The 19,729-nt window shown below is 41.8% G+C and overlaps 1 protein-coding gene across 3 annotated transcripts in view; it reads left to right on the forward strand.

Moving 5' to 3' along the window:
• The window catches only part of LOC138919101 (protein phosphatase 1L-like), a 63,747-nt gene that overhangs the window by 20,452 nt on the left and 23,566 nt on the right, over positions 1–19,729 (forward strand). The window contains exons 2-3 of one of the 3 annotated variants that reach the window (XM_070243192.1): positions 6,753–6,827; positions 8,496–8,690. The exons of the other annotated variants lie outside the window; for them this stretch is intronic. Coding sequence (XP_070099293.1) covers positions 6,753–6,827 — 75 coding nt within the window. The 3' untranslated portion in view covers positions 8,496–8,690. The remainder of the gene's footprint in view (positions 1–6,752; positions 6,828–8,495; positions 8,691–19,729) is intronic. 3 annotated transcript variants of the gene reach the window in all.

Here is a 19,729-nt window from a genome sequence, read left to right on the forward strand (position 1 = left end):
TACCTGAACAGACTATGTTGTTAACTAAACAAGCTTCCAGCTGACACCCCCACTGATTCTGAGGGGGCTTCTTTCTCAAACTCTCAGAGCCACACTGGCGGGAATGAGACCGCTCCTTCTACTGACGGAGCTACGCTGACTCTTTCTGCCTGCAGCGTCCCTCGTGGGTCGGACAAGTGGGCGGGCGGTTCGTGCCTTGACTTCCCTCCGGACCAGGAGGCTGACTGCGTTCTTCCTTCTCAGCATCACCACCATGAGGAGAGGTCCGCCCTGAGCCAAGGCTCAGGACGCGGCCCCACACCTCTGAGACCTGACTGCCAGGCGTCCCCCACACAAGTGCCAGACCCGCCCTCCCCGAGGCCTGGCCCCCAGGGACCGGCCACCTACCCGTGTCTGCTCGCTCAGGGTTCCTCTGCAGGATGGCTAAGCCTGTCCCTAGCCCTGACCCCAACCCCTAATTAAGGATGGTGCATTGTGCTGCATGTTTTAGATATCTCACTCTGTCAATTATTTGGGAATAGGACTTCTCTTCCTATTATTTTTCTGTTTGTTCATTTGTTTTTCCAGCAAAATCTCTATAGAATAGTCAGTACGCTTATGCAATGATGTTCCACCTCATATTGATCAGAGAGAGGCTGGGTGCAGCCATCTGTGCCTAGAATAGAGTCTGGGGCCTGATAAAGACGTGTGAATGAATGGGACCTAAAAGTGTGGGGGGAGCACACACACGGGCCCCCAATGCCCAGGAGGTTCCAGGCAGACACAGAGCAAGGTCAAACGCCACAAGAACAGGCCTGGCTTGTCTGAGGACTGCTGGGAATTCCGTGTCACTGAAGCCAAGTGAGCAAGGGAGAGACTCCTGGGGGACGAGAACACTTGTCGGCCATTGTGCAGCCTGGTTTGACTCTGGGCGAGATGAAGAGCCAGGGGAGGGCTGGAGCAAGGAGGGGCGCCATCCCACTTACTGTGGCCCTGGTGCTGTGAGTCAGGAGCAGGGGCCAAGTCAGAAGCAGGGCCAGCCAGGAGGCCACAGGAGTGACGTGGGGAGCTCAGGCCGGGGTGTGAGCGGTGCAGAAGGCGACACGTGCTCAGGGCTGAGATGTGCATTTGCAGGGAGAACCAGGGCTGGCTCCGCAGGCATGTGACTGTGCTGTCATATGAGGCCCCTCGCTCAGGAAAGCCCCGTGCTTGCTCTCATGCTCTCCTGCTGCCATCCTGAGGTGCCGTCCCCCAGCTCTATCGTGTTATGATTGACGTGTAACATTGGGTGAGGTTAAGGACTGCGAGGCCATATTTTGACACACGCACATTTTGTGAAATGAATTGGACAGTAAGCATTGTGAACACCTCCCTCCCCTCCCATATTTACCTTTGTGTGCGTGTGTGGTGGCAACATTTCAGATGCGCTGTCTTATCAACATTCTAGTGTATCATAGAGTATTGATAACTGCAGTGATCATTCTGTCGAGTCGATCCCACAATTTATTCATCTTCTAAAGGAAAGTGTGTACCCTGTGTCCTACATCCCCCCACTGCCCCCACCTCCCAGCCCCCGGCAGACGCCATGCTGTTCTGTTTCCATGAGCTTGGCTTTTTTAGAGTCCACACTTAAAGAAAATGTAAGGTAAGAAAAATCCACATACTCACGTTTCAAGGCTTCTCCGTAACGGGACTTTGGCTGACTTCTCAGGGGCTCTGATTAGGGGCATGCTGCTCCCCAGGCACTGGGAGACTGGAAGGAGAATTCCTCCTCACAGTCAAAGGACCACTTAGGCCACTTTCTCACTCACCTCGTGGTTGTACATCTGGAAGTAAGCCGATTAAGTGTTTCTTCTCAGGAATATCTATCAGCCTCTTGTACATTTTGTCAGGATTAATTTCTGTGAAGGTAGAGAATGTAACCTGTGTGTCCATGCACTGAGGACATGTAGACTGCAGGGCAGCGCGAAGTACTCCAAGCACAGGGAGTGAGTCCCCTGCCCACCTCTCCGCACACTGAGTGACAGCAACACAGACCATCCTGGATGCATAAGACGTCTCGTCGCGACTGAGTGATGGCACTCACATCAACCCACACCTGCTACTACAGCTATTATCGTATCTTTCTGACATTTTAGAAAACAATGGCCCTTTGATAATCAATGGGAATCACCCTTTCAAAGAGCCAGTGATGCCATGAACTTTAATGAGTGACATCCTTGTCCTGTTCCATCAGTTTGTTCCCTGTGATTAGTTTGGGTAATCAGACACTGAGTCACACTTTTTACTGAATAAAATGTGTGCAAGCAAGAAAATTGGTTGTTTGTTCTAAAAGTAGCATTTGTGAACATATTGAAAAAGCAATAGCCAGCCCGGTGGCATAGTGGTTAATAACGTTCATGTGCTCCACTTCAGAGGCCGGGCGGGGGGGTTCTTGGGCTCAGATCTGGGTGCGGACCTACCCATTTCTCATCAGCCAGGCTGTGGCGGTGACTTGCATGCAAAACAGACGAAGCTTGCCACAGATGTTAGCTCTGGGACAATCTTCCTCATCAAAAAACAAAACAAATAAAACAACCCCAAAAGAGGCTTCTAGACCAAATTCTCTCTTTTTCCACTAGTACCACAATAATATTTCCTTTCCAGCCTCTTTGCTCTCTTCACTCTGTGCCCATGTGAAGTAGTGTTCAGCAAAGAAATGGGCTGGAAGGGCTGTTTGCATGTATAGGCTCAGTCCATGAAAACGTGCCTCAGGATGTGCCATACATTTCCCCTTTGCAACGTTCTGGAAGGAACCTAAGGACACGCCCAGAGCCGAATCCACATGTCGAAGAGGGCAAATCCCCAAATTGAAGGTAGCTGGGTCCTGACCCTCTGACTGGAGGAAAATCAATAGGCAGAGTCACTGGCTATTTGAAAGCTTGTGTTGAGATGCTATATGCAGGAAACAAATCTATACAATGTTCCAATAACTGATATTTTCATGTATCTTTGGGCCAGCAGATGACTTGACTTGACTTTAAAGAAGTCTGTAACAAAAATTGTTCTGAAGCAAGTTTTCCATGAAAAAATATGTTTCCAAATCTGGAAACAGTAAATAGCCCTTGAAGAGCTGAAAGGGTAAATTAAAAATGTAATTCTTAAGTTTATTTATTTATTTTTTCTTATTGTATAAGTTTCAGGTGTAGAGCATGATAATTTGCCACCTGTGCATAAGTTTATTTAAAAAACGAAAATCACATTCTCTCCCAACAATTTTTTGATATTAAAGATGTATCACATTTTAAATATATTACCATTCTTTTGTTTTCAGATAGTTTGTAGCTGGTAGGAGTGCAGATTACTTTCTTGTGCCTAAAAATACAATCGAACAGAGACAGTCAGGACCCGAATATTCTTCCTCACTTCATCAGTTTTGGATGCACTTGCTACACAGCTGGATTCCCTCCCCGACAAGCTCTCAGGCAGACCAGCTGTCCTCCAGGGCTTCAGAGAGCTGCGGATTCCTCGGAAGCACCTCTGGACCACAATTCAGGACCACAAATGAGGACGAGCCAACAGATTTTCAGCTCTCATCTTTGGCTTCAGTTCTCTGTGACTGTGATCAAGTCTGTAGGGCAGTTTATCAAAGAGGGTCTGATCACAAGCAGAGCTGCAGTCCTTTGAGTCTAACCCTAACATCCTGTGGAGACTCTGATGATGAAAATGGGTGGCTGTATTCTAGGGACTTGAAATGGGTGCTTTCATTGTGCCGTGGCATCGAGGCGGTCTTTTTCAAGGACTCCAAAGCCTGGTGACTCCCTTGTTCTCCAGGCCATGGCTCCAAGGGGTGGGGCATGTCCTGGGCAAGAGAGCAGCGCTGGCTGCAGCAGAGCGTCCTCGGGACCATCGCAAAGAGACTAGGGCACTCGGGTTTGAGTAATTTAGCACCATTTCCGGAAGGGGCGGCCATCCACCTCCAGCTGTGAGTTCTGAGCCTCCTGCTCTGCCCCCGGTGTCCGGCAGGGGGCGCATGGATCTCCATTTGTGAGCAGCGTGGGGTGCCTGCGGGTTCTGCCAGAGGCCGCAGGAGCTGCATCCTCAGCGGGGAAGGTGCTTCGCTTGTCAGGAGGATGGAGGAGACACAGCTGCGGTCATGTTGGGGTCTCCTGCTCAGAAAGAATACACCTCCTGTCTGGCCCTCATGGCTGACGAGGGGGCTGCGTTCGGGGCCCCGCGACGTTTTTCTTAAACGGTCAGCACAGAAGCTTTATTTTCTGGGCTGTTCCCTCGTGGTTTATTCTCTACTTTCTCAGTCATGTTTTAAGAAGACTTACTTTACAAAAGTATCTCTTCATTGAGGTGTTGGAAGGCTCAGAATCACAGCATGCTGGGTATTTGTTGCATATTCAGGATTGTTTCTGGGGAGAAATTCGGATACAAATTAAAGGAGAAGGGAAACCTACATGACTGTGAAGTGAATATGCCAGATATTGGAACTTTTCAATCATGAGTGATGGGGACTGGCAGATGGCAGCCTGGGGTGAAAGGGGAAATGGTTGCAATCGTATAGGTGTCTTCTTTATTTTTAATGCTTAATGTGTCTTAGGATGTGAAAGTGATCGAAAAATGCCGTGTGTGGTTGGTGGTTTAACACCGCCTCACTTTCCAGCTCTGCAGGACTCTGCAGCATTGTCTTGTGCATTCTCAACCTCAGCCTGGATATCAGCCTTTTCCTCAAGGAACGCTGGCTCCTTGTATGAGACAATTGCATTAAAAACATGGATCTGTGAGCTCAGTGTGCTGGTTGCTCCTGGGTGTCCTTGCTTCTTGGCTCTCTCGGTGGCAGGATGCTTAAGTTAGGCTGGTGTGCTGACCTTACCGTGTGTACACTGTCTGCTATAAATGTGTCTATATGGAAACGGCCATGTTTAGATTAAGGTCAGCATCAGTTCAGAGCACGGCTTCCCACTCGAATGCATGGCCACATGGAGCCCTCCAGCCCGCGCCCTGCCCTCCCCGAAACCTGTCCCTGCAGTAGTGGAACCCTGTCTCCTGCCGTCTGGCGACCACTCAGTCATTTCTCCAATCCCAGTCTAGATGCATAGGGGCCTCACAGTTATTAACCAGTAACTGTTGAGAAAGAACTTTATCAAGTAGGGCTCTTTGCTTGGTCGGTTTCTTTTCCTGTAGTTGTACAGATTCCAGTCATTTCCAAAGGTCCTTAGGTCAACACCACTTCCCCCACCACTTGCTGTGTGTTTTTTCCATTCTCAATATAGTTACACTCTTTAGTCTCATTTGCATTCCATCCAAGGATCCACCCACCTAAATCATTTTACTAATTTGTGTGTCAAGATTTGCTCTTTCTACTGTAAAAATCTGGGGATTTTGTCAAAGGCAGAGAGGCAAGTATCCGCCATTAAAGCATCACACAGATTTCCTGACCTCTCCGCCCACACCATCCCTGCACAGCACTGGGAAGCTGATCTGTGTATCAAATTGATTGCTTTGTGTTCGCAGAATGCCATATCAATGAGACCGTACTCTACCCAGCCTTCATAGATGCTTCTTTCAGTTATAAAGATGAGTTTGAGATTCCTCCATGTCTGTTCATCTTGATAGTTCTTTCAGTGTTGGCACTTGATCGCATTACATTGCATGGATGTACCTCATTTGGGTGTGCTTTCGTTTATTGAAGGTTATCTTTGTTCATTCAAGTTCCCTGCCCCTATAAATGAGGTGCAGTCTATATATGTGTGCTGGCTTTTTTGTTGACGTTCTATTTGAAAACAGTGTGTAAATACCTAGGAAGATGGTTGAGGGATCACGAGTTAAGATGATGTTTAGCTTTGTAACAAAGTACCCAAGTGTCTTCCACAGTGGCTGCACCACTCGGCATGGGCAGCAGCGATGACAGAGAGTCTGTGCTGTCCTGCCCCCCAGCCATGAATTGATATCGTCTATTTGTGTGTAAAGGTTGTCTCACTTTGTTTCAGTTTTCTTCTCTCTAATGATAAGTGATTTTGAGCGTGTTCTTGCATGCTTAATTTATGCTTATATCTTCGTTAGTGAGGTGTTTGTTCAGATCTTTACCCATTTTTAATTGGAATGTTTGTTTTCTTATTGTTGAATTTATGGTGCTTTGTACCTTTTAATACAGCCTTTTCTTAGATATGCTTCTTGCAAAGATTTCTCACAGTCTAGAGTTGGTCTTTTTCTTCTCTTAACAGTATTGTCACAGAGTAGAAAATTTTAATTCTAACAAAGTCCACCTTAACTTGATTTTTCTTTGAAGACTCATTCTTTCAATGTTGAGGATAAAAGGTCCTCATGAAAACCGAGGTCATATCTTCTCCTTTGCTATTTCTAGAATTTTAATAGCTTTTTAGTTTACATTTCCATCCATGAACAATTTTGGTGAATATTTGTGTCATGTGGAAAGTTTGTGTCTTTGTTAATTGTTTTCCATAAGGTCACCCGATTGTGGCATCACCATTTGTTTAAAAGACTAACTTTTCTCCGTCAAATTGCCTTTGATCTTTGGACAAAGATCAGTTGACCATGTTTGTGAGTCTATCTATGGACTCTGTGTTCTTTTCCATTTATCTACTGGCACATTCTTACCCCAGCATCACACTCCCTGTACCTTTCTAAATCCTGGAACGGGGAAGTGCGGCTTACTCAACTTTGCTCGTCAGTGTTGTGCAGGATATTCCAGGTGCAGAAACGGTTTGTAGATATCTACAAAGTGTCTGACTGGGACATTGACTGGGGTTGTGTTGACTCTGTAGGTCCAGTCGGGAAGAGCTGACGTCTTCATTATACTGAGTCTACTGATCATGGAAGTGAAATACGTCTCCTATTAGGTAGGTTTTCTTTGCCAGCTTTCCACAGCATTTGGTAGTTTTCTGATACAGATTTGTCTTTACTTGTTTATATTTTTACACAAGGATTTTATTTATTTTCCTTTTGTACCCTTTTGTGAAGGGTATTTTCTTTTCTTTTAAGTTCCCCTCATTCATTGGCAGCACAGAGAATACGCACCGCGTGTTGCATTTTGACCTGTACTTCTTGTTATCATAATCCACTCTCCTCAAGGCCTGGGATACTGTGCCCATTTCCGTTTGAACTTCAGAAATTAAGGGACTGAACAGTGTGACCACTGAGCTGCTGTGCCTCGGCTTAGGAGTCCCTGCTTAGCGGTAGCCAGCTTGCTCCCCGGCCGGGGCACAGGGCTCACACCGCCGCCTTGTTCTGACCGGGGCCCCAGAGACCAGGGTGTGGCGCTGGGTGTGCTGCCCATGGATGCTGGTTCCTGGCCGCAGTGAGACAAGAGCTTCCTGTCCCCAGGATCGACGTGCCGCTCCCTGGGGAGGAGGATGCTCCCTGCCTGCTGCCGGCCCAGCAGGGGCCTGGGTGCCTCCTCTGACCTTCTCCTTTGGTCGTGCGCACAGAGCTGCATGGTCTGGACTGTTCCCGGGGCTTGTTCTCTACTCCCTCAGGGCGTGTGTTCCTGAGGCCTATTGTGCACAGGATCGTCCTTTACGGGGCTCATGGGGCGATCACAGCCCGCTGTGCTGTGTCACAGGCTCGCAGGGTTTGTGGGAGGAATCGTGCACAGATTCAGACACACAGGTGCCCTCGTGAAAGGATGTGCGAGATGTTGGGCCTTCCCGGGGAAGGAGCTGGGAACACAGGACACGTCTGGAGACTACAGAATTGCTGGGCGAAAGGGAAAAAGTGTACAGATACACACGCACTACATGAATTGTTGATGGCTAATTTTTCCTGTAACGAGAAAGTAGCTGAAAAAATATTGCAAAGGTAAAGATGACGTATTAATACACATTGTTTCAATATTTTAAGTATATCAGAGTGAGGAGTTATTACATTTTTACTTTCCTGGCTTTAAAGGAAGACAAATTATCTATAATATATTTAAAATACGCTTCTTTGCTTATCTTGCTTTCAAATGAGAATATTACCATGATTGGCATTTTCTCATAACAGAGCTACAATCTTAAATATTTTTAAATATGAGCTCGTTGAAACATTTTTGCAGGATTCCAATGTGGCCAGTATTGTTAAACATCAATAATGAATCCAGGCCCCAACCAAATTATTGGTAAGAATCTGATATGAATATATCATGAATCAGTTTTAGACAATCCAAGCACAATGGTGATTTTTAAAATAACAGCATTGCATGCTGCTTAAAGCATTTAACATGAAATATACTCAACTTAAAGCTTCATCATATTAAAGACCTAAGACAATGACAGTTTTGTAAATTAGATACATTCATTGCAAACAGATTTTCTCCTTTAAAAATGTAAAATCTGAAGACATCTTCTTTAAGTTTGTGTATGTCCATTCAAAAGGTAAAAGTAAGATATCTATACCTTATTTTTATTATAAACGTCTTTCCCAGCAGAATTGATATTTTTATCTGTAGTTTCTTCCTTGCTCACTCCTTTATTTTCTTGTTGTTTATTGTGTAAATCAGAAAGTATGTTTCTGCGTCTCTCTCGCAGATTTCAGTTCCTTTCTCACGGCGGCCGTGGGCAAGGGGTGCGGCCTTGTACTCGGCGCGTCTTCATCTGGATCAGGAGTTTTCGCTGAGAGCTCCCTGGACAGTTTCCACTTGCTGCACACAGTCATCCCGTCATGGGAACTGCGTACAGATCTGTGGTCTCTTTGCACCAGGACACTTCTGCTTTCAGCCTGGGGTATTTCCCAATTTCATTTTACATTACATCTAATTCTAATAAGATAATATGTGATTTTCAGGTATGTATTATAAACTAACATGTTTTATACATATGTGTACACATATTTCAGCATTTGCTAAATGTCGTTAGTTGTCGTGGGACGGTGGCTGGTTGCATTTGATCTTGATGACCATTGGGGCACCAGTAGTAACCCTGGTGGGAGCACAGGCCAGGTTGTCAGCAGTGGAGATGGCGACAAGTGCTCAGATTTTAGATGCGTTTTTGCCAGATTCACAGGTGTGACACCTGTGCTGTCACACAAGGTCCTTCGTGCAGAAAAGCCCTTCCTTGATTTCCTGCTCCATTGTTGTCATCTTGAAATTCTTTTTACTTCACAGTTTTATTGACATATAGTTGATGTAATATAACATTGTTTGAGTTTAAGGTGTACAATGCGATGATTTGATACACATGTATATTGTGAAATGATTACCACTGTGAAATGATAAGGTTAGTTAACACCTCCATCACCTCCCATAATTACCATTTATTTGTGGGGAGAACATTTCAGAGCTACTCCCTTAGCAACTTTCAAGTATACAATATAGTGTGTTAACTATAGTCACCATCCTGTCCATTAGATTCACTAGAGCTTACTCATCATGTAACTGGAAATTTGTAGCCTTTGACCAACATCTCCTCATTTCCTCTGTAACTAAGCAAAAGGGGCGCCTTCTGCTCACCACAATCTCATGCCAGTCAATTGCACACAGGCCTGTGGCTGAGAAAGGAAAATTTATGCAGTTAGCTAGCATAATCGGAAGATGGCAGACTAGTGTCCGAAAGAACCACCTTCCAATCCTACAGAACCTTGAGGCAGTTTATGGAGGGGAGATGGGCAGGGAAAGAGAGCGTTTAGGGATGTCGACCATCCGGTGTGACAAACTGCAAGGCGCCGAGTTATCTCTTTGGTCTGTCATTCATGATGGGTAGCAGTGCAGGATTTTTCTTTCTGGAGGTTGTCATGTTCCTGGGGAACTCAGAGAACAAAGTTGTCTTGTCACAGCTGGAGGATGTACATAAGCAAGAGTCTCAGAATGAGCAGGTGATGTATTTTGCACCAGGGAGAGGTGCTTAATCACGTAGGCTGCGTGCAGGCGAGAAGGTATTCCCAGAGACTAGTGAGTCAGGGTCCTGGTTACAGAATTGCTTCCTTTCCTAAGCTGGCTTCCCTCATGCTAACTTCAGATCTAGCTGTTAGACTCCCACCACCAGCCCCTGGCAAAAACCATTCTGTTCTCTGTTTCTCCGAGTTTGGCTCTTTTAGATTACACGTATAAATGAGATTTTACAGTATTGGTCTTTCTCTGTCTGACTTATTTCACCCAGCATAATGCCCTCCTGATCCTTCCTTGTCACAAATGGTAGGATTTCCTTCTTTTTTATGGCTGTATAATATTTCCTTTTCTGTATATACCTCATGGTCTTTCTCATTCATTTGTTGCTGGACACTTCGTATGTTTCCAGGTCTTGGTTATTGGGAAGAATGCTGCAGTGAACATGTGAGTGCAGAAATCTCTTCAAGATTCTGATTTCGTTTCCTTCGGATATATACCCAGAATGGGTTTGCTGGATTACACAGTAGTTCTGCTTGTAATTTCTTAAAGGTGTCCAGTGTGTTGATTGATCCATTTATGTATTTCATATGATTACCATCATAGCTGTAGATAACACTTCTATCACATCACATGATTATAACTTCTTTTGTGGTGAGAACATTTAAGAACAGATCTCTTAAGAATTTTGAAGTATATAATCCAGTGTTTTTGCCTGTAATCACTGTGCTATGCACTGGATCTTGAGAACTTATTCCTTTTCTAGTTGCACGTTTTTACCCTTTAACAACATCTCCCCAATTCCCCCACCCCTCTGCCCCTGGTAGCCACCATTCTACTCTCTGTTTCTATGAATTCAACATGTGAGATTCCATATATGATGATGTCATACGATATTTGTCTTTCTCTATCTGGCTTATCTCACTAAGTAGAATGCCCTCAAAGTCCACCCATGTTGTTGCAATTAGCAGGATAGCCTTCTTTCTCATGGCTGAATAATATTCCCTTGTGTGTGCATACACCTCATTGCTTTATCCATTCATCCATTGATGGACACTTGGGTTGTTTCCATAGCTTGGCTATATTACTTGCTGCAATAAACATGTGACTGCAGATATCTTTTCCATATCCTGTTTTCGCTTCCTTTGGATGTATAACAGGAAGTGGGATTACTGGAGCATACGGTAGTTCAACTTTTAGTTTTTGAGGATTCTCCGTATTATTTTCTATAGTATTTGAACCAATCAACATCCTCACCAACAGTGCACAAAGCTTCTTTATTCTCCACAATGTGGCCAACACTTACCACTTGTCTTCTTGATGACAACTATTTGAACAGGTGTGAGGTGATAGCTCAACGTTGTTTTGATTTGCATTTCCCTAGTGACTAGCGATGTTGAGTATTTTTTTAATGTACCTGTTGGCCATTAGGATTTCTTCTTTGGAAAAATATCTATTCAGATCCTCTGCCCATATTTAAATCGGATTATTTTGGGTTTTTTGCTGTTGAGATGTATGAGTTCCTTTTATATTTCGGGTACTAACCCCTTCTCCACTCTACAGTCTGTGAATTGTTTCTCCATTCCGTACGTTGTTTTTACATTTTCTTGATTGTGATTATGCTGTGAAGAAGCTTTATAGTTATAGTTTACAGCTATATAGCTTTATAGTTCCAATTGTTGATTTTGTTTTTGTAGCTTGTGCTATCGATGTCATATCCAAAACGCAATTGCCAAGACCTGAGTCAGGAGCTTCTTCATGTATTCTCCCAGGAGTTTTAGGATCTCAGGACTTAGGGTTAAGTCTCTAATCCACTTTGAGGTAATATTGTGAGTGGTGCAATTTAGGGGTCCAATTTCATTTTTCTGCCTATGAGTATGCAACGTTTCCACCACTATTCATTGAAAAGACTATCCTTTTCCCATTCACAATAGCATCAAAAACAATAAAATTTTTAGGAATACATTTAAGCAAGGAAGTGAAAGAACTGTACAATGAAAACTACCAGACTTTGGTGAAAGAAATTGAAAAAGATAGAAACACGTGGGGAGATATCCTGTGTTCATGGACTGGAAGAATGAATACTATTAAAATGTCCACAATCCCAAAGCCATCTCCAGATTCAGTGCAATCCCTATCAAAATTTCAATGGCGCTTTTCATAGATACAGAAAAAACAATTCTAAAATTGGATGGGACCACAAAAGACCCCAAACAGCCAAAGCAATTTTGAGAAGGAATAAATCTGGAGGCATCACACTTGCTGACTTCAAACTATATTACAAAGCTATAGTAAATTATGCCAATGGGATAGTGGCACAAAATGGGCCTAGAGAACAAGGGAGCAGAATAGGTAGCCTAGAAATAAACCTCTGCATGTGAGGTCATGTAATTTTTGATAATGGAGCCAAGAACATGTAATGGCGGAAAGCATATTCTCATCAACAAATGGTACTGGGAAACTGGGTAACTCCTTCTAATGTTTTGAGGAACTTCTAAACTGTTTTCCATCATGGCTGTACTAATATATATTCCTAGCAGCAGTGCAAAAGGATCTCCTTTTCTCCACATCCTTGTCCACACCAGTTTTCAACTATAGCCATTCTAACAGGTGTGAGGTATTATTTCATTGTGGTTTTGATTCACATTGCCCTAACGAGTAATGATGTTGAGCATCTTTTCATGTACCTGTTGGACGTTTGTACGTCTTCTTTGGAAAAACATCTGTTAAGCCCTTCTATCCATTTCTTACTCAGACTGTTTTGTTTTTGTTTTCTTGTTATTGAGTAGTATGAGTTATTTATAAACTCAGAAGATGACTTGCTAATATTTTCTCCCATTTTACAAGCTGCCTTTTCATTTTGTTGATTATTTATTTTGCTGTGTGTAAGTTTTTAGATAGTTGTAGTCTCATTTGTTTATTTTTGCTTTTCTTGTCTTTCCTTTTGGGGTCATATCCAAAACGTCATTGCCGTGACCGATGTGAAGGAGCTTTTCTCTTATGTTTTCTTTTAGGAACTTTATGGTTTCAAGTCCTACATTTAAGTCTTTCATCCATTTGGAGTTAATTTTTGGGAGTGGTCTAAGTTGGGGGTCCAATTTCCTTCTTTTGTCTGCGGTTAGCCAGTTTTCACAACACCACTGACAGAAGAAATTATTCTTTCCCCATAGAGTATTCTTGGTTTCCTTGTGAAGGATTAGTTTACCATATATGCATGGGTTTCGCTGAGGGCTCTTGATTCTGTTCTGTTGGTTTCTGGGTGTGTTTTAATGCGGGTATTATACTGTTTTGATTACCATAGCTTTGTGGTATAGTTTCAAATAAGGAAGCGTGATGCCTCCAGATTTGTTCTTCTTTCTCAGGATTGCCTTAGCTGTTATTTGGGGTCTTTGTGACTCTATAGATATCACTGAAATCTGGTTGATTGATGGTGCTGTTGAGGTCAACTGTGTTGTTACTGATTTTCTGCCTGCTGGATCTGTTCATTGCTAACAGAGTGATGCTGAAGTCTCCATCTATGATGGTGGATTTGTCTATTTCTCCTTGCAGTTCTATCAGTTTTTGTCTCACACGCTTTGATGCTCTGTTGTTAGGTACGTAGATAGTAAGGATTATTACGTGTTGGAGTATTGACACCTTTGTTATTATGGAATACCTTATCCCTGATCATTTTTCTTGTCCTAATGTCTGCTTTGTCTGAAATAATATAGGTATTCAAGGTTTCTTTTAATTTGTGTTAGCAGGATATATCTTTCTCTATCCCTTTACTTTTAATTTGTGTTTATACTTAAAGTGGGTTTCTTATAGGGAACATATAGTTTATTTTGTGTTCTCTGACAGTCTCCATCTCATAATGGTGTACTCAGACCATTCACATTTAGTCTGGTTATTGCTGCATTTGAATTAATATCTGTCACGTTTGTAATGGCTTTCTACTTCTTTTCTTCTTTTCTCCTTCTCTGCTTTAAACTGAACATTTAATTTTATTTCATTTTGTCTCCTTTCTTAGAGTATCAATTATAGTTCTTTCTAAAACGTTTTTAGTGTTTGTCTTAGACTTTGCACTATATATTTACAACTAACCTAGGTCCACTTTGAAATAACGCTATACTACTCCATGGGTCGTGCAAGTCCCATGTAACAGGATATTCGCAATTCCGCTCCTGCATTCCTTATAAAATTGTTGTCGTTCATTTCACTCATGCCTATGCTGTAATCACATCATTACTATTAATTTGAACAAACTTTTACCTATTAGGTCAATTAAGAATAAGAAAAAGAAAAGATTTATCTACCTTCATTGATTCCTTCACCAATGCTCTTCTTTACTTTATATAGAGTCGAGTTTCTGACCTATATCATTTTCCTTCTCCCTGAAGCACTTCTTTTTTTTCTTTTTTTTTTACTTTTTATTAAGATGATGATAGTTTACAACCTTGTGAAATTTCAGTTGTGCATTATTGTTAGTCATGTTGTAGGTGCTCCGCTTCACCCTTTGTGCCCTCTCCACACCCCCCCTTTCCCTTGGTAATCACCAATCAGTTCTCTTTGTCTCTATGTTCACTTCCACGTATGAGTGGAGTCATACAGAGTTTGACTTTCTCTATCTGGCTTATTTCACTTAACATAATACCTTCAAGGTCCATCCATGTTGTTGTGAACGAGACGATTTTATCTTTTTTATCGCTGAGTAGTATTCCATTGTGTATATATACCATAATCTTCTTTATCCAATCATCTACGAGGTTGATGGATGTTTAGGTTGCTTCCACATCTTGCCTATTGTAAATAATGCTGCGATGAACATAGGGGTGCATGGTGCTTTTGGAATTGCTGATTTCAAGTTCTTTGGATAGATACACAGTAGTGGGATGTCTGGGTCGTAAGGTATTTATATTTTTAACTTTTTAGAAATCTCCATACGGTTTTCCATAGTGGCTGCACTAGTTTGCATTCCCACCCGCAGTGTATGAGAGTTCCCTTTTCTCCACAACCTCTCCAACATTCATCACTTTTTGTGTTGGTTATTTTTGCCATTCTAACAGGTGTAAGATGATATCTTAGTGTAGTTTTGATTTGCATTTCCCTGATGACTAGTGATGGTGAGCATCTTTTCATGTGTCTATTGGCCATCCATATATCTTCTTTGGAGAAATGTCTGTTCATGTCCCCTGCCCATGTTTTGATTGGGTTGTTTGATTTTTTGTTGTTGAGCTGTTTGAGTTCTTTATATATTATGGAGATTAACCCTTTGTCAGATAAATAACTTGTAAATATTTTTTCCCAACTCGTGGGCTGTTTGTTTTTTTCAATCCAGGTTTCCCTTGCCTTGAAGAAGCTCTTTAGTCTGATGAAGTCCCATTTGTTTATTCTTTCTATTGTTTCCCTCGTCTGAGGAGTTATGGTGTCTGAAAAGATCCTTTTGATACTGATGTCAAAGAGTGTACTGCCTATATTCTCTTCTAGAAGACTTAGTGTTTCAGGTGTAATCTTTAGGTCTTTGATCCATTTTGAGTTTATTTTTGGGAACGGTGAAGAAGAATGGCCAATTTTCCTTCTTTCACATGTGGCTGTCCAGTTTTCCCAGCACCGTTTGTTGAAGAGACTTTCTTTCTCCCTTGTAGGCCCTCAGTTCCTTTGTCAAAGGTTAGTTGTCCATAGATGTGTGGTTCTATTTCTGGGCTTTCAATTCTACTCCATTGATCTGTGCACCTGTTTTTTGCACCAGTACCATGCTGTTTTGACTACTGTAGCTTTGTAGTATGCTTTGAAGTCAGGGATTGTGATGCCTCCAGCTTTGTTCTTCTTTCTCAGGATTGCTTTAGCAATTCAGGGTCTTTTGTTGCCCCATATGAATTTTAGGATTCTTTGTTCAATTTCTGTAAAGAATGTCATTGGGATTCTGATTGGGATAGCATTGAATCTGTAGATTGCTTTAGGTAGTATGGACATTTTAACTATGTTTATTCTTCCAATCCATGTGCATGGAATGTCTTTCCATTTCTTTACGTCGTCATTCATTTCTTTCAGGGAAGCCTTGTAGTTTTCGTTGTATAGGTCTTTCACTTCCTTGGTTACATTTACGCCAAAGTATTTTATTCTTTTTGTTGCTATTGTGAATGGGATTGAGTTCTTGCGTTCCTTTTCTGTTATTTCGTTGTTGGAGTATAGAAATGCTACTGATTTATGAATGTTGATTTTGTATCCTGCAACTTGCTGTAGCTGTTGATTACTTCTAATAGTTTTCCCATGGATTCTTTGGGGTTTTCTATATATAAGATCATGTTGTCTGCAAACAGCGAGAGTTTCACTTCTTCATTGCCTATTTGGATTCCTTTTCTTTCTTTTTCCTGCTGAATTGCTCTGGCCAAAACCTCCAGTACTATGTTGAATAAGAGTGGTGAGAGTGGGCACCCTTGTCTTGTTCCCGTTCTCAGAGGGATGGCTTTCGGTTTTTGCCCATTGAGTATGATGTTAGCTGTGGGTTTGTCATATATGGCCTTTATTATGTTGAGGTACTTTCCTTCTATACCCATTTTATTGAGAGTTTTTGTCATAAATGGATGTAGGATCTTGTCGAATGCTTTCTCTGCATCCCTTGAGATGATCATGTGGTTTTTGTTTCTCATTTTGTTAATGTAGTGTATCACGTTGATTGACTTGCGGATGTTGAACCATCCCTGTGTCCCTAGTATAAATCCCACTTGATGATGGTTTATAATCTTTTTAATGTATTGTTGTATTTGGTTTGCTAAACTTTTGTCGAGGATTCTTGCATCTATGTTCACCAGTGATATTGGCATGTAGTTTTCCTTCTTTGTGTTGTCCTTGTTAGGTTTTGGGATCAGGGTGATGTTGGCTTCATAGAATGTGTTGGGGAATGCTCCACCTTCCTCAATTTTCTGGAATAGTTTGAGAAAGATAGGTATTAAATCTTCTTTGAATGTTTGGTAGAATTCTCCAGAGAAGCAGTCTGGTCCTGGGCTTTTATTTTTGGGGAGGTTTTGGATTGCTGTTTTTTGATTTCTTTACTTGTGATTGGTTTATTCCGATTCTCTATTTCTTCCTGCTGAAGCACTTCTTTTAATATTTTGTGTATGGCATGTCTGCTGGCAAGCAGATCCCTCAGTTTGTTTGAGAAACTCTTCAGTTCCTCTTTCCTTTTGAAGGATGGCTTCACTGGATGTAGAATTCTCCTCTTCTCCTGCGTGTCTTCTAATGAGAAGGGCACTGTACTTCTTACCCTTTTTGCACTAAAGGCTTTAGCTCCTCTTGGCTCTTTCAAGAGTCTCTCTGTCTTTGGGTTTCTGCAGTTTGAGTATATGCCTAGATGTAGATGTTTTGGTATTGGTTATTTGTGGTGATCTCTGAGCTCCCTGGATCTGTGTTTTGGCATCGGTCATCCCTTTGGGAAAGTTCTCAGCTATTGTTACTTCACATATTTTTCTTCTCCTCTCTCTTTTTCTTTTCCTTCTGTTATTTCCATTGTGGATAGGTATTACTTTTGTAATTGTCCAAAATTTTCCATATCCTGTTTCCCCCCACACACCCCCATTCTCTCTTTTTGCATTTCAGTTAGGAAAGTTTCTATTGGTGTATGTGCAGATTCCAAGATCCTTTCCTCAGCCTTGTCCATCAAAGGCATTCTTCACTCTCTTACAGTGTTTCTGGTTTACAGCATTTTCTTGTGTTCCTTTCTTACCACTTCCTCTCTCTTCTTACATTCCTCATCTGTTGTTGCATGTTTTCCGTTTCTTCCATTATTGTCCTTAGCATATTAATCACAGTAATTTTAAATTCTAAGTCTGATAATTCCAAAATCTCTGCCATATCTGAGCACGGTTCTGATGCTTGCTCTGTCTCTTCTGACTGTATTCTCTCTTGTCTCTAGCATGTCTTGTTTTTTTTTGAAAGGTGGACATGATGTACCAGATAATAGAAACTGAGGTAAATAGGCCTTTAGCTTGAGGTGTCATGTTAACCTGGCTAGCGTTCTGGCTGTGTGTCTAGTCTCTACTGTAGTGGCCACTGTACATGACAGGGCATCAGATTCCTCTAATGTCCTTATTTTTTTGTCTCCTCTCTTGCCCTGAGCTTCTTTATGAACTTTTTCATATGGTCTGTACCTTGTGGCTTTTCTGCTTTCATTAGTGGGTCATAACATATTAGAAACTATCAATCTAAAAACAAAAAACCTCGCTCTTGGCTCACTGGAATGATGATAAAAACCACCAGGGCATCAGTAAGAACTTCTTTGTTTTATAGCTGCTGTGGGATTTATTGCATCAGGAAAACAGGTAGCACTAAACTGGAGTTCGGTAAGGGTTCAGGGTGTAGACAGCACGTATTTCTGTTTAAGAGCTCTGATGCTTTACGTGGGCTGGACTGAACTTTCGGAAGTGTAGTCTATGTAAAGAATATTACAGACACGCCAGGTTTTGTCTATAGTCGCCTCCCTCACTTAACCGTGGACTTCATGTCTTCTTTGCCATGGGAAGTGGAGAGGCTGCCGGTTTTTAAGCCTGTGCCTTTGTCCTCACAAGCCCTGGGTGGACTGAGTGGGAGTCAGGTACACAGGTTGAAGATGCTTTATCTGGGACTCCTCTTAGTATTGTCATAAGTGCTCCTTTATCTTTCTCATTCCTGTTTCTAATGTGGATACTCCCAAATTAGTTCTAGGTGATAATGTTTTACTTCTGCTGAGAATGATCTTTTATTTCCCTGACCTCTTTCTTTATCTAGGAGATATTTTACTTTTTAGAGTATTTGGAAAATACTGTATATTTCAATGAATATTTCCCCATATATAAAGCCTGCCCTCTAACATTGCTTAAATTGGTACCTCTGCAATAAAGAGAAAATAAATTTTTCTTTAATTTGTATGTTCTACATGCGCTTTGCTGCTCCTTACTTTATTCCTAGGAGTTACCCAGTAGAATTGAACTAATTAGCCATTTTTATTTCTATGGAAACACTAGAAAAAAGTGTTTGTGGCACATGGAATTTGTAGTTAACTTGGTCCTCCTAAGCATTTTTATAAGAACTGCCTAGCCTAAGTCCGGGCTCTGCAGTGAGGGTGGTCTCTGCCCAACAGGGAGAGCAGAGTCCTCCCTTGTCACCCATGGGGAAGAAACGGAAAGAGCCAGGTGCTGCTGAAGAAGCTGGAACGTAATTTCCAGTTAAACGTCACTTTTTAATTTTTATTTTAAAATCACATGAATCAAGTTAGCCTATGACCAAATATGGCTTATTTCAGCAATGAGGCTAGTCAGATATTAGAAAATCGATCATCGTAATCCATTTTGTCACCAAAATGAAGGAGAAAGTCCCACGATTACATAAATAAATAGAGAAAAGTAATTTGGTAAACTTTAGCCAGAATTTCTAATAGAAAGTCTAAGTAAAATAGAAATAGAAAAAAAAAATACCTCAATGTAATACTCGGTTTCCAAAAAACTGACAGCAAAGGGTACGCTAAGTAGCAAAAGACTCAAACTATTTTGAGTAAAGCCGGGACTATACAGACTTTCCTACGATTTCATTATTATTTGACATTGTTTCAGATATTCTAGATCTGACCTGTTCAATAGGGTAGCTATTAGTCACATGTCGCTATTTACATCTAAAGGTTTCTCAGTCTCACTAGGCACACTGAAAGTACCCTATAGCTACGTGTGCCTAGTGGCTACTGTGTTAGCACAGCTGTAGAACATTTCCATCATCAGAAAACTCCATGGGCCATGCTGTTCTAGAGAATGAAGTCAGAGAAGAATATCTGTATGTATAGTATGAAAGATGAGATTAAGTGATCCATCTGTTTTGGTTAACATATGTTTATATACGTAGACAACCCAGGAGATTTTAGTAACCAAAATGTATAATGAACGAGCCAATTTAGATCCAACATAAGCACACAACAATGAATAATTTTCTGTGTTATAG

Source organism: Equus caballus, chromosome 19, assembly GCF_041296265.1.
Source record: "Equus caballus isolate H_3958 breed thoroughbred chromosome 19, TB-T2T, whole genome shotgun sequence".
In the NCBI taxonomy this organism is placed as follows: domain Eukaryota; kingdom Metazoa; phylum Chordata; class Mammalia; order Perissodactyla; family Equidae; genus Equus; species Equus caballus.